The sequence below is a fragment of the Staurois parvus genome, unplaced genomic scaffold (genome assembly GCF_062004578.1).
Source record: "Staurois parvus isolate SC_StPar_1 unplaced genomic scaffold, SC_StPar_1.0 ptg000270l, whole genome shotgun sequence".
In the NCBI taxonomy this organism is placed as follows: domain Eukaryota; kingdom Metazoa; phylum Chordata; class Amphibia; order Anura; family Ranidae; genus Staurois; species Staurois parvus.
Window position 1 is genome coordinate 4,224,224 of NW_028318066.1, and position 27,114 is coordinate 4,251,337.

Genomic DNA, 27,114 nt, shown 5'->3' on the forward strand with positions numbered 1-27,114 from the left:
GCCACACCACGCCGTGACGTCACACCCGCCAGAGCAACGTGGAGCTCCGGCGGATACTCTTACTTACCAGCTGGTCAGTTACTCACAGACTATTGTCTGCAACGTTTTTTGTATCACCTACTTTTTAATAAATTTGAGGTTAAAACCTACTACACTATGGGAGTGTTCTTGCTGCCCTCTGGGGGAGTGCTTTAGTCCGCAGACTCACCGCAGACCCACTCCAAGAAAAGATTGCCATCCATTACCCAGATCATCAGCAAGGACGGTTTCAACAGGGACCCCCAGTGGAGTAGAATAACCCATCTAGGACCCGGTAAAGGAGGAATCGCTCACCACCTGACAGCAGGATTTATACCCAATGCGCATTTAAAATGCGCGTCCGGTGAGTGCGCATTTTAACACCACCTCCTCACGAATAACAGAGTCACCTCTATTATTTATGTGTATTCACGGGACTATTTTTATGTATATTTATATTCACTATTGCTCACTAGCGCTGCACTTCCTTTATATTTATTGTCTATTACTATAGGTCCTTGGTACCTATTTTGTGCATAGCAGCTTGTGGGGTTTTCTCTTACTAAGGCGCTCTTCACTACTTTTTAAGTCTAATTGTTATGTCTGTGGAGCAGCCAGACCCCATGTGGGAACAGTGCCACTAAACCTTCCTGAAGATGTTGAAGAATGTTTTCTAAGTCTTTTTACAGGAACACATGACAAGAATGCTTCCTGTGAAACCTGGAAAGCAAAGTATCCCATAGTTACAAAAAACCCCAAACCAGGCGAAGGTTTGCAAATTTACCCAGGGAATTATACCTGCTATAGAGGAGTGGCAAGGAAAAGAAGTTTTGGAAATTTTACAAAAGGTTTTTGTCACACATACAGCAACATCTCATCTAGGCTTTTACAGAATCAGACACAATCTTTAGGTGATATCTACTGGATTTGTGGTGATGGTATGATCAGGTCTAGATTGGAGAAGGAGTGGTCTGGTGAGTGTGCTTTGGCCAAAGCTATTATGCCCCTGCATATTTTTAGTGAAACTCCTTCTGAGATCCCTGAAGATGTAACAGGAGGTACTCAGAGGTACAAGAGGGAGGCCCCGATGGGTAGTTTTGACCCACATGTGTATATAGACGCCATAGGGGTTCCAAGAGGGGTCCCAGATGAGTTTAAGGCCAGGGACCAGGTCAAAGCAGGTTTTGAGTCAATCATTCCAATCATCACCGTCAACAAGAATGTTGATTGGATAAATTATATATATTACAATCAACAGAGGTTTGTCAACTACACCAGGGATGCATTGAAGGGGATAGCGGAGCAGTTGCAGGCTGATTCCACCATGACCTTTCAAAATCGTATGGTCTTAGATATGATGCTTGCAGAAAAGGGTGGTGTGTGTGCAATGATAAAAGGAACAGGTACTTGTTGTACCTACATCCCAGACAACACTGGGCCAAATGGCAAGGTCACTATGGCTATAAAAAACTGTCTGATCTGTCGGAAGAGTTGAAAAGGAATTCAGGGATCACTGATCCATGGGATCAATATTTTGGATGGCTCAAGGGATGGAAGCAGATGCTAGCACAAATAGGAGTGATTATTGTAGTCACCCTGATACTTCTAGCCCTGATAGTGTGCTGTGTGATTCCCTGTATAAAGAAGCTTATGAACAAAGGTATAGATATGACTATGTACGAGGAAGAAATCCAAGAACAAACTGCCCCACTGAACCCAAAACCTAAAGAGTACCACAATTATCTAGCAAAATACAAAAAGAAGCAGAAAAAGAACTATGTTGTATAAGGGAGAATAAAAATCATATATGTAAATAATGATTTTAAGAGGGGATTGAAGGGAAATATATGTCTTTTAGGTCTGTCATTTTGTTTCCCCCTCCACTCCATTTTATATTTTGTACTAACATGTTGATTAATTGTTTTGTATTATAACCAGAATGAGTTAATGAAAATATGCTATGTCAGTTATGTATTACAGAACTATACTCACAAAATTCTTCTATCTTTTATCTTAGCTTAGCCTTGGTAGAGACGGTAAAAGTATCCAATTATTTCTTTGTATTAACAAGCACCTGTTTCTGTTATGATACAATTAAATGTCAAATATTTCTGTTCCATGAGAAAATAATTGTTTGTTACTTATAACTAATTACAAATGCCTGAGAAAGATCATGTTCACAGCCTTGAAAAGTATCTAGCGAGATTCTATTGTATGTAGCAGATAAGTTTTTATGTAATATTATAGACATTCCTTAAATTTTGCTTCTCATCATTATTCAGGATTGACGTAAATGCTTGTATTCCCACTTGCACGTTATATTGTACTATATAAAAGAGCTTTCGTTGTGGAATAAATTAGAAGTTTTTGGTTACTTATAAGACGGTCTCATGTGTGATTACTTGTAACCAATGCTTCTCCAGGCCTGAGGAGACAGAACGAGTGACAGAGAACTTAGACCAGGGGTCTAAGGGTCAATAGAACCAACAAGTTCTCTGGCTGCTTTATTCATGTGACTGAGGCAGAGTGCTGGAGAACTTGAACTGATGGCATTCCATATTCATGTGTCTGAGCAATACAGTTGTATTTTTCGTAAGTGTTCCATCCATTTATTTTTGTATTTTTGGTATTGGGGCACACATTAAGGATTTAATATCAAGATTTTCAGGTGAAGGTGGATTTGGAGTCAAGATCACTTTTAACATTACTGGTAGGCATGTTTGTACTTTACTTTTATTGACTTTTATATATTTTATGTTATGTGCAGGAAGTCACCAGACACTTTATTGATTATATATTTGATTATTTCCTATACACATCAGTACAATATATAATATTATTATGGTGCTGCGATTGTATATAAGACGTAATAGGATTTTGCATATACTGTATCTATCTTATTGGCTAGATGCCATTACATAAATACTTACGGAGAATTTGGTTTTCTCTTCTCTTTTTTAATGACTATTGCTAACAAAGAGGATGAGGAAATTGCAAAAATGAGTGCATCACTCAATGAGCGCTATCAAAATAAGGATGTTATAAGTGTGTCCTTCTACCTGGGTATTACAGTTGGGATCCACCCACCCCCTCCACAGCTTAGCACTCCAGTGAGCACTAGAGGGGCAGAGAGCTGGTGGTTGACAGTCACCATGCGTCTGATCACTAAAGAATGAGAAACAAGCGATCAGCAGTCTTTGATCACTCATTGCTCAGTGTTAGAAGCGGTGGGGGACAGATGCAGTATTGGACAGATGCCGCATCCACCATTTGTCTGATCACTAAAGAATGAGAAGCGACCAATCAGCAGCCTTTGATCACTCATTGCTCAGTGTTAGAAGCGGAGGGGGATAGATGCAGTATTGGACAAATGCCGCATCCACCATGTGTCTGGTCACTAAAGAATGAGAAGCGAGCAATCAGCAGTTTTTGATCACTCATTGCTCAGTGTTAGAAGCGGCGGGGGACAGATGCAATATTGGACAGATGCCGCATCCACCATGTGTCTGATCACTAAAGAATGAGATGCGAGCGATCAGCAGTCTTTGATCACTCATTGCTCAGTGTTAGAAGCGGAGGGGGACAGATGCAGTATTGCACAGATGCCGCATCCACCATGTGTCTGATCACTAAAGAATGAGAAGCGAGCGATCAGCAGTCTTTGATCACTCATTGCTCAGTGTTAGAAACGGCGGGGGACAGATGCAGTATTGGACAGATGCCGCATCCACCATGTGTCTGATCACTAAAGAATGAGAAGCGAGCGATCAGCAGTCTTTGATCACTCATTGCTCAGTGTTAGAAGCAGCGGGGGACAGATGCAATATTGGACAGATGCCACATCCACCATGTGTCTGATCACTAAAGAATGAGAAGCGAGCGATCAGCAGTCTTTGATCACTCATTGCTCAGTGTTAGAAGCAGCGGGGGACAGATGCAGTATTGGACAGATGCTTCATCCACCTAGGTAAGTATAATTTTTTTTTTAATGAAACCCATACTTCTCTTTTTTTGTTCCAGTTAGACAATAGCCCAATATCCTGGTTCAGCAAAAAGTAAATCTCAGCAGCTTTTTCCTCTACAGAGGGTGAATACATCTCAGCAGCTAATGCTTGTCAAAAGCTAATTTGGTTGCAGGAGCTACTTGTAGACTTTGAAGAACTAATGTCTCAACAGTTTTGAATGAGAACAATTAATGATGCATGGTATTCAAAGACTGAAAAGATCAATGCCAGAGCCAACCACACTGATGTTAGAGACCTCAGAGACCTTATGGAACAAAATGTGCTTGTGACTGAATACTGTGAAACTGATAAGATGATAGCCGATGCTATGACAAGTTTGAAGAATTCCAAATGAAAACAGGACCTTTACGAGAAATAACAGTTAAGTGGATGTGTTACCGAGCTGTTTATACATACATTCAGTAGGTGCAACAACAGGGGCAGACTGACCATTCGAGCACACAGGCACTGCCCGGGGGCCCAGGGTCAGTAGGGGGCTCCATGAGATGCCCCTGGTACCTTTCATAAGCTTTTTCATATGCTTTTTTGGGTGTGGCTTGAGTGTGGGTGAGGACACAGGGGCCCCATGATCCCCTATTGCCCGGGGGCCCCATGAGTTGTCAGTCCGCCCCTGCACAACAACCATTCTCATATATTATACTGTAATTAGTAGTTCTGCCAATAATGCCAGTAATGTTATTTTTAATAAAAAAGAAGAGAGAAGAGCGTACACCCCCATAGTGTAGTATGAATATGAAAGTTCAATGGACCAAATAAAATCAATAGTTGCACTCACAAACAACTGTAGGGTATAGAGGCTTTCAGGTGGCTTGGAGGATAAGTCCAGAGTCAGTGTATACGTTATCCCAGATCCCCACCAAATGCTCAGCTAGTGGAGAGCCTTATTGGGCTCATCACAGCTATTTAACCTATAGAGGACATTTTCCTGGGGGTGAGCACAGTTTGTTACAGAACTTTTCCTGTGACACTGTCCACTTTTTGTTATATTTCAGTGCTTGTGTAATGTATTTTTATCTCTGGTAGACATAGAAGGTTAGGATATGATTTTCTTCCTCTTCATTCCTTTTGTTTCCAATAAAGCAAAAAGGGCCATGTGTCCAGCAGGGATGAGCTTACGTTTGTTTGGAACCGATTTCAGATCTGAACCAAGAAATCAGCTGTCTTTCCTAGTCCAATATATTGTTTACATGAAGCAATGTACAGCACCTTGCCAGCCCCTCCAACCAACCATGACCTTCTTGTATTGTGTAGAGAAGCACAGTGACCCAGTGATTACATCACTGGCTCTAAAATGTAAATACATGAGAAGAGTTTTATTAAAAAATGTTACAGTATGTTGATGTGGGGGGGAAAGGAGGAAACAAGGAAGCTAAAACATAATCAGATTATACACCAGCTTTAAATGTGAAGTTGCCGTACAAAGTCATGTGTCTCTGAATGAACAGACTGTGACAGAATTTCTGTTTGCTTTTGCTGGATTTTCTTCTGCTAGAGAAATTTTCTTAATTTTTGGCTAAATATAAGTAAGTAAGACAGCCACAAAACTGACATTTGGTGAGTGGGCTGACTTTTGAATGCTACGGTTCTGAGGCTGAATCAATTGATGGATTGATAGATAAATCCTGTTTACAAAAATATACACATGCTGCTTCTTTTTAATTTACACATATACAGTAATATCCTCTAATCATTTATACATTCACGTATGAAGAATTGTTTCTACATAAGCATAATCTGTCAGTGGACATTTTTTGTGTGTGTCAATCTCTATGAAATGCAAAGACACAATGGAAGGAGAACAGAACAGTCATCATTCAGAATACTGGGCAGCTGATGGTGGGGATATCTGTAACACATTTAATTCGAGGAAAAGTGAGGGTGGGCAAAAGCACCCTATTCCACATCTGCAGCAAATATGTCGGATTTGGGGCGGGGGGGGGGGGATACTGATGGAGTTGGAAACCTTGGCATAATAAGGAAGAGGAAAAAATAATAGGGTAGAATGGATTGGAGGAGAATGAGCCATGATGACACAAAACAAAAATATGTTTGTTTTCAAGTGACTCTATCACTGGTCATGTGCTGTCTCTTACTATCAAGGTGACAGCTGTGGAGTTTGTGGAGGACAGTGGCGGCCAGTCACAGGATGACAATTCCATGATGTGTGCCCCATACACAGGAGAAAGCTGAGCTGCCCAGCTTTTTTTGTATAGACCTGACAGTGGGGCGTTTTGCGCACAATCCAGTAGCTGCAGCCACCGGGATTGTGTCTAAACCTCACAGGAATACTCCTACCTGTCATTTGGAAGCAGTCAAGTGGCTGTGCTGCTGCTCGATTGCCTACACAGCCCCCAGTAATGTGCCCCCCCTCACCACATGCGATCCCACCATGTAATCTAGGCTCCGCTTGCCAATCTGTGGGCCTGGAGCTGACATGGCGGTGCCAGTGGGTGGAGAGGAGAGTGGACATACATCCGCTCTCCTCCCCTTCTTGCTAAAAGACCCTACATGTCTCATTAAGAAGAACCTGTCACCTAAAAATCATCACATAGGGGACTTTGTGTCCCCTATGTAATGAAAAAAAAGTAAAATGAAAAAATTTTTTTGCAAACAAATAAAGTTGTACCCAAGCACATAACATCGCCCCTCCCCCCAAAAAAAACAATTTGAGGTCTTCCCACCCCACATATGCACACGTACAAACGTATACACCTACGCATGAAAACATCGATTGCAATACACATGTTACATATCACCGCTCACACCAGAGTGAGCACAATCATTCTAGCACCGAAACACTAAACTGATGACCTGTAGGGGCTTTTGAAGCATCACCTAGAGAAAATATAGGATACTGAAGTTTATCGCCATTTCACAGGCACACACATATTTAAGGTTTGACATGTTGGGTATCTATTTACTCAGCACAACCTCGTCTTTTATATTGTAACAAAAATGTGAGAACTATATTGTGTTTGTATGCCCTAAAATTCACTTTAGTGTGTTTTTTACCGAAATGTTGAGCTTCCTAGACCTTTGTGGTAATTTCATGTGGCATAAAAAATTTGAACTACCAATATTTAATTCTATAGGGTGTCTGCTTTCAGAAAATATATAATGTTTAGGGGTTTTGTGTAATCTTAAGGCCCAAAATGATTTTTAAACGTGTGCAAAAAATGCAAAAACGGCTCTGGCAGCAAAACATCGGTATGAATGAGATTCAGGAGGGCAGTATTTTTATTATGAGGCCAAGTTCAAGAACATAAGGATATGACCTCAAACTAGCAGGAGGAAAGTTGAAAACTAATCTTAGAAAGTATTATTTTACTGAAAGGGTAGTTGAAGTTTGGAATAGGCTTCCAGCAGATTTAGTGAACCAGTCAGCAATACGTGCGATCAAACATCCTTGGGACAAACATATTAAAAAATAAAAAAGGAAAATAAAAATTAGGCAGACACCATGGACCACTTGGTCTTTTTTGTGCCATCACTCTTCTATGATTCTTTGTTCTAAATTTGTAGTCATCAGTAGTGACAAGGAATTGTTTAAGCCTAACTTTGTAATGTTTTATTCCTTGCTTTTTTTTTTATCATTGCCTGACCTTGCACCATATCAGACCTTAGAACAGATCCCGGACTACAGAAACAAGTACCAGTCTGGCATGTTATGCTCCTGCTTTATTTTCATAAAATAGTTTTTGTTTCCTTTTTTGCAAGTAACGTAAGAGATTACTATACTGGACCTCTGGTATGATAAGTCTCTGGCACAGGGACCTGTTTGTTTTAATTTCAGGTTTCAGGTTGTATCCCAGAATTGTGGCAATTCCAGACTGATGTGGCATCATTAAATTGCCTTTTATCTTACTGGGGACAACCTCACTCTGCAAACATTTTTTTTCATTCTCACTCCTTTTCATTTGTAGTATCTGAACCTCACGTTGCATTCGCTCCCTTCCAAACTTCTCTACATGTTTCCAGAAGGAATTGTTGAAATAGATATACAATTGCCAGTCAAGACTGTTCCATCTTCTCACTTTTTCTTGTGTTTCCAAAGTGAGGGCTTTCTTGGTCATGTTACTTCTCCTATTAAGTGGAAAGGACAATACATCATCAAATGACCAACAAAGGGCATCCTTCAAAAGAATAAGAGACTCATCAAAGTATTCCATGATAAGCACTAGATCAAAGATTTGATCTACTGTCTCCAGTGTTGTCTTTACATTTTTAATGGTGTCAACACCATTGGGATTGAATCCTAAATCAAAAGTTATTAAGTTCTTAGCTAAGTGGCTATTGTTCATTTTAACATCATAATATGTAGAGGTATTGTTGAGAAAGTCTTCCAGGTTACTAGCCTTTGTGAATGGCCCTTTGTCTTTGTAGTAAGAAAAAGACGATTCCATAAGGGAGATTGGGTTCCGCAGGACAGTGAAATAAAAAGTGTCATTTGGCATTACTTTTTGAACCTGTAAATAAAAATATAAATCATTAGTTGGTCTCTGTGACACGATGGAATGCTTTGGTGTTATATTTATAATGAAATTACTTTTCTTCCTGTATGGTATATGTATAGCCCTTGTACAAATACCTGCCTAACTTTTTGCAGAATTTTCTGTATTCCTTGCTTACTGTGGTACAGCTTGACATAATGTATATATGCACATTTTATACTTGACTGGCTGTTTGGGAAATTCAGCATTGCTATAGCAAAAAGGTGTGAGACTTCAATTGTGCTTTAAATATTTCCCACTTTACTATTTTGTGATTAAAATGTCTAATAATAATGTTAAGAAAATTAGTATTTATAAAGTAAATCCCAATAAGAATATTGCTCCACAATAACACGTAGTATATATTTCCTTTCACTCACTAGAGTTCATCGTCCTTGTAGTGTATAATATTTCATCCCTTAGCACTCCTTTATTAAGGTAGAAAAAATTGCTATGATTATGTTCTATTTGTAATAACCTAAAGAAGGCAATCAGATTTCTACTTATTGGTCATCTGAGTATAACCAGGGGTTAAGTTCCCTTTATGGAAGGCTGTTTCCTTTTTGAGTATGGGCTGGAACCTGGTCCTAGAATAAGTAGGTATAAAAAGGTAAGCAAAGCTGGAGGAACAAAGATGGGAAGAAGAAGCCATAGACTCCTCAGGATGTGATAGTAAGGGGTCACGGAAACTTCTTCCTTGGTGACCCTGTCCAGTTCGCAGTACCTTGGGGATACAGAGGTGTAAGAAGAAGGAGTGGAGAATGGAATGCTGGCTTGCCCCTGTGTGTTGGATATGTATCTTCTCCTAACTGGATGGTATTTCCTGAGGCTTGGATGGGCTATGTCATTTTCAATAAACCTTTGTAAAAGGAAGATCAGACTGAACATTCTTTATTTGGGGAGAGGGATCTGGATTGCTGTTACAAGGCCATGGACCTGGTACCAGGGGTGGACTGACAACTCATGGGGCCCCCGGGCAATATTGGATCATGGGGCCCCTGTGTCCTTGCCCAAACTCAAAAAAGCCTATGAAAAAGGTACCAGGGGCATCTCATGGGGCCCCCTACTGACCCCGGGCCCTCAGGCAGTGCCCGAGTTTCCAAATGGTCAGTCCGCCCCTGTCTGGTACATGTGTATGGAGACAAGATGGAAGAGCCTCCCCTGAAAGTAGAAAGTTCAGAAAATCCTAATCCCCCCATACACTACCATACCCCTCATACTACGAGGTAGCAGGAGCATGTCCCTAAGCCAACGGTGGTGTGGCTGGCGATCACTAGGTGACCTGCTGAAACTTCCTTCCTCATTGTGAGTTTCTGCATTGTTCCTGCAAGACGCACATGTAGGCTTGGAAAGAAATATTCCTTTTGACCTTCAAACACTGCAAATGCCAACATCTACTGTAGGCCAGGCATAGAGGTGTCAGGAAGAGGTAAGTCACTATTTCAACAATTGGAGTCAGAATAGGTGATGTAACCAGAGCCTCAAAGATGCATCTTGGGAAGGCTACAGCACTAGTGCCTTTCCTCTTAGATGATGTGCACTGTCACAGTGCAGACCTTAGGGTTTCAGAAAGTTAAGAAAGATGGATGTATCTGCCTTAGTGAAAAAGCTCTGTGTGTGAATGGACACATGGAGCAGCGGGTGTCCCCATAGTAAGCTGCTTCCTGTGGGGGCACCCAACAGAAAGGAGGAGCCAGGAGAGCCTGCAGGGAACTTGAGAAGAGGAGGATCCAGGATGCTCTGTGCAAAACCACTGCACACAGCAGATAAATAAAAGGTGTTTCTTATTTTACAAAAAAAATTAACCTTTAGCATCGCTTTAGCGAAAATTATAAGTTGGGTGAATCTCGGGTGAAAAAATTGCTAATAAGACTCCTTAGTAGTGTTGAGCTCAATGTTCGAGTCGAACGTAAGTTCAAAAAAGTGCGTTGGGTTCCCCTAAAGTCCTACGAGGCTCTTTAGGCCTGGTAGGACTTTTAAGGGGAACCCCACCATGAAAAAATGGGGGCAAAAAAGAGTGGGGTTCCCACCTAAATTCCTACCAGACCCTTGATCCAAGCACAGGCCTGGCAGGGCAGGAAAGGGGGGTTGATTGAACCATTCTTACCAGGCCATGTTCCCTTGCCATTGGGTTGGTGTCCCTATGCCGATGGGGACAAGGGCCTCTTCCCCATAACCCTGGCCCGGTGGTTGTGGGGGTCTGTTTGTACCCATGATGATAATGAGCCCCCCTGCCCGCAGATCCTCACAACCACTGGGCCAGGGTTGTGGGGTTTTTTGAATGAGTAAGGAATACTTTTACCCCTACCCATTCATTAAAAAGTTAAATTTATAAAAAATAAATATGCCAGACTTTAGAAAAATTCCTTTCATTGAACAAAAAACAAAACAATAGTTTTTGACAAGTCCTCTAATTAAAAAAAAGCCAAAAAAGTAAAAAAAAACAAAACTGGTTCCATCGATTTAATCCATCCTCAATCACGGCGTCTAGCGTTGTCCCGATGATGTGGACATGCCGAAATAAAGAAAAAAACCTGATAACCGCCAAGCACTCGCTGCAATATGACAGATCTAAGAGTTGACAGTTAGATGTAAACAATTGGGTGGAGCTGGCAATGACGTCGGCTGTGACATCACCGCTAGCCACGTCTATTTGTTTACAACAGAGTGGCAAATGTCAGACCTGTCATATTGCGTCCAGTGCTCGACGGGTGTGGACAGGTCGGTGGGTGTTGGTTTTTTTTTTATTTCAACAAGTCGGCGTGACAATACTGGACGCCATGATTGACGATGGATTATAACGATGGAATCATTTTTTTGGCTTTTTTTTATTGAAGTCAAAAACTGTTGTTTTGCTTTTTGTTCAATTAAAGGAATTTTTCAAAAGACTGGTCTCATTATTTTTTTACTGGATTTAACCCTTTAGTGAATGGGTAGGGGTACAAGGTTCAGGGTTGTGGGGAAGAGGACCTTGTCCCCATCGCCATAGGGACACTGTCCCATGCCAAGGGCACGTGGTTTGTAAGCCGCAAGAAGGGGAGGGGTGCTTGATTGTCCCCCAGCCTTTCTTGCCCTGCCAGGCCTGTGCTCGGATCAAGAGTCTGCTAGGAATTTAGGGGGCCCCCCATGCTTTTGTTTCCCATTTTTTGGGCTTGGGGTTCCCCTTAAAAGTCTTAGTAGGCCTAAATGGCCTGGTAGGGCATTTAGGGGGAACAACATGCACTTTTTCCCCCATTGTTGGGAGGTGGGGTTCCCCTTAAATGTCCTACTAGGCCTAAAGGGCCTGGTGTGGCTTTTAGGGGGAGCCCCATGCACTTATGCACTTTTTTAAAAAAATGTTTACTGTAGGGTCCCCTCTAGCCTTCCTACCATCCTAATGTTTCTGGTAAGGATTGGGGGGGGGACTCCATACTGATGGGTTTTTTTTTCTTTTTAAATAAAAATGTATTTTTTTACCACATGTCAATCCTGCTGCAGCAGGTTCTATACATTGTACAAATGTGCAACTTTGCAGGTAGTTTAAAAAAAAAAACCCCAGGCATGATATTTAAAGACATATTTCTTTTTTTTTTTTTTACTTTAAGCAATGAAAAATGACTCCCCCTTAAAAAAACAGTACTTTTTAAAAAAAAAAATCACTGAATCATGTCCTTCAGGGCAGTACTCGAGTCCCCATACCTATTTTATGGCCACTAACTTGCATATAAGCCTTCAAAATGGGCACATTACAAGTTCAAGTCCAATAGACTTGCATTGATTTTCATGTTCATGGTCAAAAGTTCGAACGTTTGACAGCAAATCGAACACAGAGTTGTCCGGCCCATCACTACTCCTTAGTATAAATCTGTATACTAAATACTTATAAGACAATACTTAGCAGCTGCCTCTTATGGCTACACCAAAAACCTGGGAGTATGGTAGCCATTCTTCTATATACAGCTATATACAGTATCTCACAGAAGTGAGTACACCCCTCACATTTTTGTAAATATTTTATTATATCTTTTCATGTGACAACACTGAAGAAATGACACTTTGCTACACTGTAAAGTAGTGAGTGTACAGCTTGTATAACAGTGTAAATTTACTGTCCCCTCAAAATAACTCAACACACAGCTATTAATGTCTAAACAGTTGACAACAAAAGTGAGTACACTCCTAAGTGAAAATGTCCAAATTGGGCCCAATTAGCCATTTTCCCTCCCCGGTGTCATGTGACTCATTAGTGTTACAAGGTCTCAGGTGTGAATGGGGAGCAGATGTGTTAAATTTGGTGTTATCGCTCTCACTCTGTCATACTGGTCACTGGAGGTTCAACATGGCACCTCACGGCAAAGAACTCTCAGAGGATCTGAAAAAAAGAATTGTTGCTCTACGTAAGGATGGCTTAGGCTATAAGAAGATTGCCAAGACCCTGAAACTGAGCTGCAGCACGGTGGCCAAGACCACGGAGTCGTTTAATAGGACAGGTTCCACTCAGAACAGGCCTCGCCATGGTCGACCAAAGAAATTGAGTGCACGTGCTCAGTGTCATATCCAGAGGTTGGCTTTGGGAAATAGACGTATGAGTGCTGCCAGCATTGCTGCAGAGGTTGAAGGGGTGGGGGATCAGCCTGTCAGTGCTCAGACCATACGCTGCACACTGCATAAAATTGGTCTGCATGGCTGTCGTCCCAGAAGGAAGCCTCTTCTAAAGATGATGCACAAGAAAACCCGCAAACAGTTTGCTGAAGACAAGCAGACTAAGGACATGGATTACTGGAACCATGTCCTGTGGTCTGATGAGACCAAGATAAACTGATTTGGTTCAGATGGTGTCAAGCGTGTGTGTCGGCAACCAGGTGAGGAGTACAAAGACAAGTGTGTCTTGCCTACAGTCAAGCATGGTGGTGGGGGTGTCATGGTCTGTGGCTGCATGAGTGCTGCCAGCACTGGGGAGCTACAGTTCATTGAGGGAACCATGAATGCCAACATGTACTATGACATACTGAAGCAGAGCATGATCCCCTCCCTTCAGAGACTGGGCCGCAGGGCAGTATTCCAACATGATAATGACCCCAAACACACTTCCAAGACGACTAAAGAAGCAGACGGTAAAGGTGATGATTTCTTCAGTGTTGTCATATGAAAAGATATAATAAAATATTTACAAAAATGTGAGGGGTGTATTCACTTCTGTGAGATACTGTATATTAAGCTATACTGTATGTACATTATGTATGTTATTAGGCCATGCCTTGGTTAGACCTATACTGTAGAATTATCCTGTACTGTTAACTTTATTCAAAGAGTAAAAATAATATTTGTTGTAAATAAATAAAATTGCCTAGTATAAGTCTCTCTCACCTCTGTGACCATGAAGCGCATATGATGGCACATGATGTTGAAGATCTTATTCCCCTTTTCAGAAAATCCATCCACATATGAGGCTGAAAAGAACTTTGGGTAAAAGTAATATGTATAACGAACAGGAAAGGCAAAGGTCAAGTTGTGGAATTCACCGTAGCGCAGGAGGATGTTCATGATGGTGCTGCTGGCTGTTTTGTGGGTCTTCAAAAAAAAGATGTTTCTCTTAGGCTGACAGGACCTTCTGCCCTTATTGGGCAGCATCGTCCTAAGGTATGTTCTGTTCCCAGATCTTAAAACAAAACAATAGTGTTTTTTTCTGTGAGTATGCATTTTGAGTAATTATTGTCATTTCTACCATAAAGAAAACATGCCACAAAATTAAAAGTCCAAATAAAAGGCATGCCTGTAAAGAAGAAAGTAAATGCTCACATCTACATAACCCACTTTCCTGTCCCACACCATTGAATGCCAGTCCATTCTAACACTTCCAAGGCTGTCAATTTTCCTTTATTCCTTCCACCAGCCTTCACTACCATTGGACACAGTAATGATGTAGGAGTTGATGGAATTAACCACATATCCCTGTCAGGAACCAGATCGACACTCCTGTGTCCATTTCTGTAGATACTTCACCTGGGGATTTCTCTTCAGTTGGAGAGGTGTTCAGTAGTTCAGGCAGCAGGAGAGGTGTGTACTTTCTTCTTCACAGTCACATCTTTTATTTGGCCTTTCAGTTTTGTGACAGAGTCATTTTCAACTGCAACTGTTTTCAAACTATGAACATTCATATATTTATATATTAACAAACAGTAAATTCCACTCCACTCTGATACTTCCAGGACTGTCAATCTCCTGGTTTGGCAGTGTACTCATTGGTTCTTTCTACCAACCCCCATGTCACCATTGGACACAGTAGTTACGTAGGAGTTGGTGGAAAGAACCACAGATCCCTGTGGGGAGCCAAGAGATGAACAATTAAAAAGACTCTATCACTTTGCCATGAAGGAGTCTCTTTAAAGCTTATGCCCCAATCCACTTTACTCACCTTTCAGGAGCTTGGTGTTCCTCCATTGGTGTTGCCACAAAATACACAGCAATTTTAGATATGGGGAGCAAGTGACCTCCTCCCAGCATGCAATGCTCGCTACTAAGCAGCCAATTGTCATGTGCCAAGGGGAATGTATCATCAACAGGGGCGGACTGACCATTTGGAAACTTGGGCACTGCCCGAGGGCCCGGGGTCAGTAGGGGGCCCCATGAGATGCCCCTGGTACCTTTTTCATAGGCTTTTTTGAGTTTGGGCAAGGACACAGGGGCCCCATGATCCGCTATTGCCTGGGGGCCCCATGAATTGTCAGTCCACCCCTGATCATCAACCCTCTGTGAACTCTGTAACCATCAAGTACAGAGCTTACCCAGGGTTAGGACTGCGGATGTAGTAAGCTGCAGAAAATGTGAATATAATTGGGTCTGATGGAGTTTAAAGAGAGTCTGTTTAGGGCTTTACAAAAATTATCTACAGTAAAATGACTGTGTTAGGATCACGTCAGGGCAGAAGAAAATGTCACTTTTCAAATTGAACAACAGTGATGGACACAAACAACTTGTGGAATCTTGTTAGAATTTGCTAGCATCTGATATTATTCACATTGCATTTTACTAGTAATGGCCAGCTTTGCAAATATAGGGCATCTTAATTGTGGCTCCTGACATGTCCAGAGTAGAGATAAGGTTGGGGCTGGGGTTTCCTGCTACCATGGGTTTGAGATGAATCCTGTGGGTATGCGATTTGCTGTTCCCGTACATTTTGTTACAGAATCACCTAGGAGATTTTTTTTAAGCCATAGTGCACTGCATGATCTTTAAACCATGATCCCTAGAAGGACCAATATAGGGACTCTTGGTTAAGTTAGCTTCATCACTATAATAATCTCCTAGATTGTAAGCTCGAAAGAGCAGGGCCCTCGATCCCCTCATGTTTTGCATTGTATTGGTATTGTTCTGTCACATGTTCTGTCCCCCTTTGTAATGCACAGCGCTGAGCGAACCATTGGCACTTTATAAATACTGTATAATAATAATAATAATAATAGGGGAGTACAGAGCAATCACAGTGTCAGTAAATTAGAACCTGTTGTGGGGAAAGCATAGAGAAAGCTGACATAGCATAGAAAAACCTGTATACAGTCATGGCCGAAATTGTTGGCACCCTTGATATTTCTCCAGGAAATCATGTATTTCTCACGAAACGTATTGCATTAACACATGTTTTGCTATACACATGTTTATTCCCTTTGTGTGTATTGGGACAAAACAAAAAAAGGGAGGAAAGAAAGCAAATTCGACATAATGTCACACAAACCTCCAAAAATGGGCTGGACAAAAGTATTGGCACCCTTTCACAACTGCGGATAAATAAGAATGTTACAAGCATGTGATGCTCCTGTAAACTCACCTGGGGCAAGTAACAGGTGTGGGCAATATAGAAATCACACCTGAAAGCAGATAAAAAGGAGAGACGTTCACTTAACCTTTGCATTGTGTGTCTGTCTGTGCCACACTAAGCATGGACAACAGAAAGAGGAGACGAGAACTGTCTGAGGACCTGAGAACCAAAATTGTGGCAAAATATCAACAATCTCAAGGTTACAAGTCCATCTCCAGAGAACTAGATTTGCCTTTGTCCACAGTGCGCAACATTATCAAGAAGTTTGCAACCCATGGCACTGTAGCTAATCTCCCTGGTCGTGGACGGATGAGGAAAATTGATGAAAGATTGCAACGCAGAATAGTCCGGATGGTGGATAAGCAGCCCCAAACATGTTCCAAAGACATTCAAGCTGTCCTGCAGGCTCAGGGAGCATCAGTGTCAGCGCGAACTATCCGTCGACATTTAAATGAAATGAAACGCTATGGCAGGAGACCCAGGAGGACCCCACTGCTGACACAGAGACATAAAAAAGCAAGACTACAGTTTGCCAAAATGTACTTGAGTAAGCCAAAAGCCTTCTGGGAAAACGTCTTGTGGACAGATGAGACCAAGATAGAGCTTTTCGGTAAAGCACATCATTCTACTGTTTACCGAAAACGGAATGAGGCCTACAAAGAACAAAACACAGTACCTACGGTAAAATATGGTGGAGGTTCAATGATGTTTTGGGGTTGTTTTGCTGCCTCTGGCACTGGGTGCCTTGACTGTGTGCAAGGCATCATGAAATCTGAGGATTACCAAAGGATTTTGGGTCGCACTGTAGGGCCCAGTGTCAGAAAGCTGGGTTTGCGTCCAAGATCCTGGGTCTTCCAGCAGGACAATGACCCCAAACATACGTCAAAAAGCACTCAGAAATGGATGGCAAAGAAGCGCTGGAGAGTTCTGAAGTGGCCAGCAATGAGCCCAGATCTAAATCCCATTGAACACCTGTGGAGAGATCTTAAAATTGCTGTTGGGAAAAGGTGTCCTTCCAATAAGAGAGACCTGGAGCTGTTTGCAAAGGAAGAGTGGTCCAAAATTCCGGGTGAGAGGTGTCAGAAGCTTATTGATGGTTATAGGAAGCGACTGATTTCAGTTATGTTTTCCAAAGGGTGTGCAACCAAATATTAAGTTAAGGGTGCCAATACTTTTGTCCAGCCCATTTTTGGGGTTTTGTGTGACATTATGTCATATTTGCTTTTCTGCCTCTGTTTTATATTTGTTCCAATACATACAAAGGGAATAAACATGTGTATAGCAAAACATGTGTTAATGCAATACCTTTTTTGTGTGAAATACTTGATTTTCAGGAAAAATATCAAGGGTGCCAACAATTTCGGCCATGACTGTAGGTAGAGTTAAGAGTCAGTTAGTTAACTGTACTTTAATTCTGATTGTTAATGCCTAGGTCAACCAACCCCTTTTGCCCCATTTGTTTTTCATTGTATTTTGTTGTTGATTTGAGGTCAGTCACTTTTAGCTGCTGTCCCATCCATAACAAGCTACCCTGCAAAAAATGGGCTTTTATTTCATGGGTTGGTATTTTGGGTACTCATTTATTTTGTGCATTTTTTTATATATTATTTTATGTTATGTTTTTAAAGTAAAGCAGAGCACTTTTTATAACCATCTGTTTTTTAAGCCGCCTTTTGATCACAGTATACTGATGCAGTGTTTGAAAAAGAAAAATCTCCACTAGACTCCAGGATTCCAAATATACGCTCTAATTTTGTTTGGTATTATATTCCAGTGAAACTCTATTTTCCCAGACACCAGCTCATCATGCCGGAGTTGCTCCAAATCTGAAAGGACATTACTCCATCTATTCTAGACCTGCCAAAACGTTAGGCCCTTTTGGCAAACTCTTTTTCCTATCATTTCTAAACTAACCATTATTCAAGCTATCAGCAACCCCACCTACTTTCTTCTACATACGGTACGTCATATAACATATCATATAATGTATAAAAATATTTCTACTCATACATCTGACCACTGTGGCTATAATAACAGTCACAAAACAGTCCTGATATGGCCCTGATAACTAAATACAATAAGTGACATAGTAGACCCAACTAAATCCCTCTAGTACCAAAATGAAATATTCCACCACATATGGTACCTTTGGCTACTATTCCAGTACTCAGACCAATAAAATCATCCTATAACTGAATCATGAATCCTGTTGGAATGCTTAAGCATTATACGCTTCAATAAACTTGTCTCTTGGTAAATTCTAAGGGCGCCTTCCTCTCCCCTTTCTTTCATCCTCCCCTGTACTTTCCTCTCCCCCCCTCCATTCTGAACTCTCCTCTCTCATACTTGCATACAAGTACTCTTTCCTTTCTACGCATGAGAGAACCTTTCTCCTGTGCACATACCTGTCTTGTACATAGTAGAGGCTGAGTTAATGAAAGGGCTTCCCTTACACCTCCTGTCCGATACCCCCTGGAGCTGGTGACAGGGTGTAGAAGACGAGGAATGGCATGGGTGCCTATGGTAGGATCTGACACCATGGGCGGTCAGATGACATTCGTACGCTGCTGGAATGCTATGAATGCTAGTCTGGAACTTGGGCAGAATACTATCACACAGATGGAGAAATCAAAGCATTAGTCAAAAAGAATCAGTTAGCAACAACCAGTGCCGTGACAAGGTCATCCAGCACCCAGGGCAAAGATGCCAAACTGCACCCCCCTTCCCTGTTTATGTTAGGCAAACTTAGGGGATCCTACTTCCAGCAGTTACTAGCTTGTCAAAATTACTGTCGTTACTCCTGTCAGCCTTGTAACAGAAGGAAGGCGCCCCCATCCCTATAGTAAACCATTTCACCTAGGACACTGTCCCTTCTATCCACCCCCTGTCTCGGCCCTGGCAACAACTGAATTCTCATATAACTAGGAGCTGTCATGATTACAAAAATGAAATCTAAAGGCTTTGCTCAGTGATAGTGTTATGTTGCTCCAGCAACAGGACACGATGTGAGTTTTCAGTTCTGTGCTCAAGCATTAGAAGGATCAGATTGACACTGCTGCTAGTACAGGGAGAGAATACAACTCAATACAGTACACATAGCTATGTGTAATATAAGTAGGTAGGCGCTACATACAAATAAAAATAACTGTAAGTGAAATGTGCAATTATTAGGGGACTAGTATCACTACATGCTCCGAAATAGAACCATTAGAGATTTAAATAGGTTTCTCAAGGTGTAAACTATATTCCTATAATTTATACAGAAAACATATAAACCAAAAATAAATGAATAAAAGTCCACAAGTATAATTGTGCTTGAATAAAGGTGACAGTCCTATCATTTTCTTTAAACTGTCACTCAAACCAAAAAATAGAGAGTGACTTGAATCTTCACTACGTGCCAGCAGGAGAAAGTAGAGACTGCTCACTCACCAGACCTTTTGACCCCAATTAAGGTGGTCAGATGCGCTTTTTGGTCATATAGGAGGCCATCCTCTCAGGAATCTCCCCACCAGCAGCTCTTCATTTAAGGCCATAAACTATGGAATAGTGACTCCCACCATGCCTCCAATATTTGTATGGTGTTCAATTAAGGTGGTCAGTTGTGCTTTTTGGTCATATAGGAGGCCATCCTCTCAGGAAATATATCCCCTCCAGCAGCTCTTTGTTTAAGGCCATAAACTATGGAATAATGACTCCCACCATGCCTCCAATATTTGTATGGTGTTCAATTAAGGTGGTCAGATGTGCTTTTTGGTCATATAGGAGGCCATCCTCTCAGGAAATATCTCCCCACCAGCATCTCTCCGTTTAAGGCCATAAACTATGGAATAGTGACTCCCACCATGCCTCCAATATTTGTATGGTGTTCAATTAAGGTGGTCAGATGTGCTTTTTGGTCATATAGGAGGCCATCTTCTCAGGAAATATCTCCCCTCCAGCAGCTCTTCATTTAAGGCCATAAACTATGGAATAGTGACTCCCACCATGCCTCCAATATTTGTATGGTGTTCAATTAAGGTGGTCAGATGTGCTTTTTGGTCATATAGGAGGCCATCCTCTCAGGAAATATCTCCCCTCCAGCAACTCTTTGTTTAAGGCCATAAACTATGGAATAATGACTCCCACCATGCCTCCAATATTTGTATGGTGTTCAATTAAGGTGGTCAGATGCGCTTTTTGGTCATATAGGAGGCCATCCTCTCAAGAAATATCTCCCCAACAGCAGCTCTTCGTTTAAGGCCATAAACTATGGAATAATGACTCCCACCATGCCTCCAATATTTGTATGGTGTTCAATTAAGGTGGTCAGATGTGCTTTTTGGTCATATAGGAGGCCATCCTCTCAAGAAATATCTCCCCAACAGCAGCTCTTCGTTTAAGGCCATAAACTATGGAATAGTGACTCCCACCATGCCTCCAATATTTGTATGGTGTTCAATTAAGGTGGTCAGATGCGCTTTTTGGTCATATAGGAGGCCATACTCTCAGAAAATATCTCCCATGCAGCAGCTCTCCATTTAAGGCCATGAGCTATGGAATAGTGACTCCCACCAAGCCTCCAATATTTGTATGGTGTTCGATATGGATTATCCTTACGCAGATATAGTGCTGGACCACTCAGACAAACCAGACAAGTGAAATATCCTTCAAATGCAGTATTTATTAAATGAGCATAAAAATGTAAAATCAAACAATCTTGCACTCACATGGAAATGTGCCTGTGTACCAGCACCAGTATCTGCAGCCTGTGTAAATCTAAGAGTGCCGGCAAGCGTTCCATGCCTCGTTCTCACTCAGCCTGGACGTACCTGGAAGTGACGCAGTGACGCTTCGATGTACATTTCGCCCTGCAGCATCTTCCTGAATTATATGGGAATATAGTTTACACCTTGAGAAACCTATTTAAAACTCTAATGGTTCTATTTCGGGACATGTAGTGATACTAGTCCCCTAATAATTGCCCCTAATAATTGCACATTTCACTTGTGGTTATTTTTATTTCTATGTAGCACCTACCTATGTATATTACACATTGACATTAATGTGGGCATCCACTAAATTAGGGGCAGCTTCATACTTTATATGTATTTATAATTTTTTCTTTCACAGTTGGCACCTTAAATTTTTTTTTTTTTTTATTACACATAGCTATACCTGAAAGGTACATTATTATAACCATTCAGGAGTGGAGATCCTGATTCTTACAAATGCTCATTCCAGATTGATCGTATATAAAGGATAAATCTACATAAAACAGTCTGCATGCTACCACCAATAGTACATTTCCATTTAACAGTGTTAAAGTTGAACTTCAGGTAGATAAAAAAGATACAAACAAATGCAACTATGTATTAAGGCATCTATAAATGTATTTTTATACACACAGTGTGTACCTGAATTTGACTTAGTATAAACCTTTGCAATCCCTGTACAGAAGAGCTAAGACTGAGGGAGGGAAAAGCAGCACAAGGATCCATTTAGTTGTGCTAAAGTGCAAGGAGCATACTGATAGGAGGATAGAGCAGAGTGACAGAGCAATTATAATTTTAGTCTTTTGCTTTTCCGTTCACTGTCCAGTCACAGGGTGGGGAGGGGACCTATAGAGCTGGCTATGCATGATTTTTTTTTTTCATTCAACCAGCGGGTTGAACTAAAAAAATGAACTGACTCCCACATCCACACGTTCAGTGTGGATGGGGGATTTATTCTTGCTGAGCTATTGTATTCTGCTGGCGGAAAGCCTTCCCCGTCGGCAGGATACAATAATCAGTGTTCTTGGCAATAGCTGGCTGCACTGCTCATTCAGGAAACAATAGGCTGTTTGTACACAAATCAATTGATAGTCCGTGCCAAAATGGCCAAATTATGATCCATGCATGGCGAGCTTTAGAGACAGTTCATTAATATGCAATACCTTGAGTACTTTATTCCATTAACTCCCCTCATAAATATTACATAGCAATGGAGAATTAGAACATTTACATATGTAAGCAGCATTTTTTTTAGTTTTTGCTATTTGACTAATATAATAAAGTACCTCTTATTCCAGTTTGGCTGCAATAGTGGGATTACACTTTAAGTCACTCATTTCAACATAGACTATAGTTGTTTTACATAAAGACATTAACGGGGGGTTTTCTGGCTGCTTTTGACTGTACTGAACTGTACATGTCTGCACAATAAACATTTATCTGATGAATTATCCTAGAGCTCCAAACTTGTTTGGTTTATAGTGTATATATAAATATATATATCCACCTACCTGTCTGGGACTTTGCAACACCAAATCTGTAGAATTAGGAGCACTGAACCAGTTACAATGAGAACAACACTTGCGATTTTCAGATGTTGATTACTGCTGTAGAGATTACTGCTGTAGACATAATACAAATAAGATGTTCATTTAAACTTTGCAGCAATTATAAATACATACAGTGAAGGAAATAAGTATTTGATCCCTTGCTGATTTTGAGTATTTGCCAACTCACAAAGAAAATTATCAGTCTAAAAATTGAATGGTAGGTGTATTGTAATACTGAGAGACAGAATAGCAACAAAGAATTCAAAAGAAATGCATGTCTAAAAACGTATGCACTGATTTGAATGTTCATGAGGGAAAAAAGTATTTGATCCCCTATCATTCAGCAGGATTTCTAGCTACCAGGTGTCTTTCATACAGGTAACAAGCTGAGATTGGAAGCAGTCTCTTAAAGGGAGTGCTGCTAATCTAATTTTGTTACCTGTATAAAAGACACCTGTCCACAGGAGCAATAAAACAATCAGATTCCAAACTCTCTACCATGGCAAAGACCAAAGAGCTGTCCAAGGATGTCAGGGACAAGATTGTAGACCTACACAAGGCTGGCCTGAGATACCAAACTATCGCCAAGCAGCTTGGTGAGAAGGTGACAACAGTTGGAGCAATCATTTGCAAATGGAAGAAACACAAAACAACTGTCAGTCTCCCTAGGTCTGGTGCACCATGGAAGATCTCACCTCTTGGAGTGTCAATGATCATGAGAACAGTGAGGAATCATCCCAGAACTACATGCGAGGATCTTGTCAATGATCTCCAGGCAGCTGGGACCACAGTCACCAAGAAAACAATTGGTAACACACTACACCGACAAGGATTGAAATCCTGCAGTGCCCACAAAGTCCCTCTGCTCGAAAGCACATGTCCAGGCCCATCTGAAGTTTGCCACTGAACATCTGAATGATGCAAAGGAGGACTGGTGGAAAGTGTTGTGCTCAGACGGTGAAAATCGAGCTTTTTGGCATCAACTCAACTCCCCGTGTTTGGAGGTGGAGGAATGCTGCTTATGACCCCAAGAACACCATCCCAACTGTCAAACATGGTGGTGGAAACATTCTGCTTTGGGGGTGTTTTTCTGCTAAGGGGACAGGACAACTGCACCGCATCAGTGGGGCGATGGACTGGGCAATGTACCGTCAAATCTTGGGGGAGAACCTTCTTCCCTCAGCCAGGGCATTGAAAATGGGTCGTGGATGGGTGTTCTAGCTTTACAATGACCCAAAACACATGACCAAGGCAACAAAGAAGTGGTTCAAGAAGAAGCACATTAAGGACTGAAAATCTGTGGAGGGAGCTGAAAGTTCGAGTTGCCAAACGTCAGCAACCAAACCTTAATGACTTAGAGAGGATCTACCATGAGGAGTGGGACAAAATGCCTCCTGAGATGTGTGCAAACCTGGTGGCCAACTACAGGAAACGTCTGACCTCTTTGATTGCCAACAAGGGATTTGCCACCAAGTACTAAGTCATGTTTTGTGAATGGGATCAAATACTTATTTCCCTCATGAACATGCAAACAAAAATAATTTGTTAGTCATGCATTTCTTTTGAATTTTTTGTACCTATTCTGTCTCTCATTGTTACAATACACCTATCGTTCGATTTTTAGACTGATCATTTCTTTGTGAGTGGGCAAATATTCAAAATCAGCAGGGGATCAAATACTTATTTCTTTCACTGTAAATCTCATTAATGTGCCAGAAGGAGGAGACCTGTCTCTTCTTGTCACATGACTTAGAGCTATCCACAAGTGTCCTCAGCAATCAACATAGAACACACCAGAGGACATTGCAAGTCCCACTCTAGGACGTGTTTCCATCAATAGGATATGGTTTACAGAATATATATGTGTTGTAAATAGGCTTACCAAGTAATACTTTGGATAGTTTAGTGGAAAATGTACTAAAGGTGTGAAAATTAATGTTCCATCAGATCTTAGAGACTATGTACATCTGCCATAGTGCCATCAAAACCTTTAGAAAAATGGAGACTTTCATGGTATATAGGAGTAGGCATGCCTCCTTCAGGGGACAAAACAGTGGTAGTTGTCTAAAATACCAATCACCAGACTTAAGCACAGTTATACAAGGGACTTAAAGTATGTCTAAGTCTTTACCAATACCAAGTACTAAGAAAGTCTGTATTTCCATAGGAAATTCTGCAAGGATCTTCAGTACTCTGAAGGACAAGTTTGGTTTAAAGTTGGCCATAGTTTGGATGCTTTCCATATGGAAAGTGGCTGGTGCAAGACTTGTGAGCAATAATAAGTTTGTGGACTTTGGGGATTTTTCTCACAAATTACTGACACCAAGCAAATATGAGATCCAATTTATGGGATTGCCCATTTCTGGTCACTGGGGATTATCTGCTCACAGTGTGCTAACAGATTCCTTACATCAGCCTTGCACGTACCAATTCCACCATTGCGTCTACCTTGTAGCCTCCAGACTCGGTATCGCTTCTATAGAAGCAGCAGGATTTTCAACAATAGGCTCAAACATGAACTGGAAACCTCTCTGCTCATCTTTCCTTTGTGGCCAATTGTTCCCCTGTTATACAAGGGTGGCTGTATTCTATATAGGTAGGTATATTATAGACATTTTTGTATGTCTTTTTTACATGTAGATCACCAGAGCATGCTTGAAAATTACTCTACCACTCCAGAGGATGCCTGTTTGACTTGGAGATAACAAGTCGGTATATTCGGTGAGCCTTTTATCTGAATGATCTATAAGATAATTTTGGAAGTATATTTATTTTAGTTCATTACCAACAGAGAGTAGAATACTAGTTTTAAAGATGCTGCACTATGGAGATATTTTTCTCTTTTTAACATATAGTCTGAGCTGTAGGAGAGTGGAGCGAATATTAGGATCCATTTGGGACTGCAAAGAAGAGGTATTCAGCATGGTAGATATATCCCTTTGGAAAAAAACACTCAACCTATTTATAATTAAGTGGTCAGCATATTGTGGTGAGTCTCCAAGTTGTTCTAAACCAGTGTTTCTCAACTCCAGTCCTCATGGACCCCCAACAGGTCATGTTTTCAGGATTTCCATTATTTTGCACAGGTGATTTGATCAGTTTCACTGCCTTAGTAATTACCACAGCTGTTTCATCTGAGGGAAATCCTGAAAACATGACCTGTTGGGGGTCCATGAGGACTGGAGTTGAGAAACACTGTTCTAAACACATTGAGCACGTAGTGGAAGAGCTAGGATTTTATTTTATTGGATTTTATACCACAGATTACACTTTAATCTTTTATTTCACATACAGTACTTTTTTTTATTTCACATGTATAAAAGTGGTTCTAAAGCCTGAAAGTTTTTTTTATCTTCATGCATTCATTGCGTGAAGGTAAAAAACCTTCAGTGTGTAGTTCCTCCCCTCCCCCACCCATCCATACTCACCTGAGCCCGATCCCGATCCAGCAATGTGCACAAGAGCAAAAGCTCTGCCTCCTCATTGACTGAGGGACCCAAGAAGAAGAGAACACAACAGGTAAGTAGGACATGTTTGTTATTTAAAAAAAAAAATTGGAACCTTTACAATCACTTTAATTGTTATCATTTCACAAGAATCTGATTATATCACACTTAATTACAGAAAATGTATTTAGAAGCTAACTCTGATATTAATGATGTGTTATTGAGGAGCACTAGTGAGTGTGATTTTTATTCTAGCTGCTGGCTATGTTGGCTGTTGGGGTATTTAGGGTATTCACAGCACGGTTTAGTATAATTATTTGTTTAGGAATAGATTGTGGTCATACAGCTGCCATACCACTGCACATACAGAAATGTGTTTTATAAATGTGCATTGTGCTCCTCTGCAAGAGCTGTTGGCCCCGGGAAGCTACATGTGTGTGGGGGAGGCTCTTAAGTGAACTTATCCTTTAACACATTGAACACAGTGAAACAAACATTCCCCAGTAAACTATTAAAGTGGCTGTAAAGGCAGAAGGTTTTTTTCTAACCTTACTGCATTCTCTGCATTAAGGTAAAAAACCTCCTGCATGCAGTTCCCCCTTATACTTACCTGAGCCAGATCTTGATCCAGCAATGTGTATGAGAGCTGAAGATCTCTGCTCTCTCCCTCCTCATTGGTTCAGATACAGTGGCAGGAGTCATTGCCTCCTGATGCTGTCAATCAGTGCCAGTGAGGAGGGCACAGGGGGTGGGGCCAAGCCATGCTCTGTGTGGCTTATGGATACATAGAGCAGGGTTCCAGACAGAGCATACATGAGTGCCCCCATAGCAAGTGGCTTGCTATGGGGGTACTCAGCAGGGGGAGGGGAAGCCAGGATTGCTGGTGGGGGAACTGAGAAGATGAGGATCAGGGCTGCTCTGTGCATACCAAATGCACAGAGCAGGTATGTATGACATATTTATTATTTTAAGGCAAAAATTATAAGCTTTACAATCACTTTAACTATTCCCTGAACTTCCAGTCTTCAAAGAGGAC

At 41.2% G+C, this 27,114-nt stretch overlaps 1 protein-coding gene across 1 annotated transcript; it reads right to left on the reverse strand.

The window, feature by feature from the left end:
• Positions 1-7,701: 7,701 nt before the first annotated feature.
• Positions 7,702-26,780, reverse strand: LOC149459205 (galactose-3-O-sulfotransferase 2-like). The gene is made up of 4 exons (XM_089681514.1): positions 26,689-26,780; positions 22,594-22,704; positions 13,880-14,171; positions 7,702-8,509 (listed from the first exon to the last, which is right to left on the reverse strand). The coding sequence occupies exons 1-4, from the start codon at positions 26,778-26,780 to the stop codon at positions 7,709-7,711; spliced, it is 1,296 nt and encodes a 431-aa protein (XP_089537640.1). The 3' UTR covers positions 7,702-7,708.
• Between the last annotated feature and the right edge of the window lie 334 nt (positions 26,781-27,114).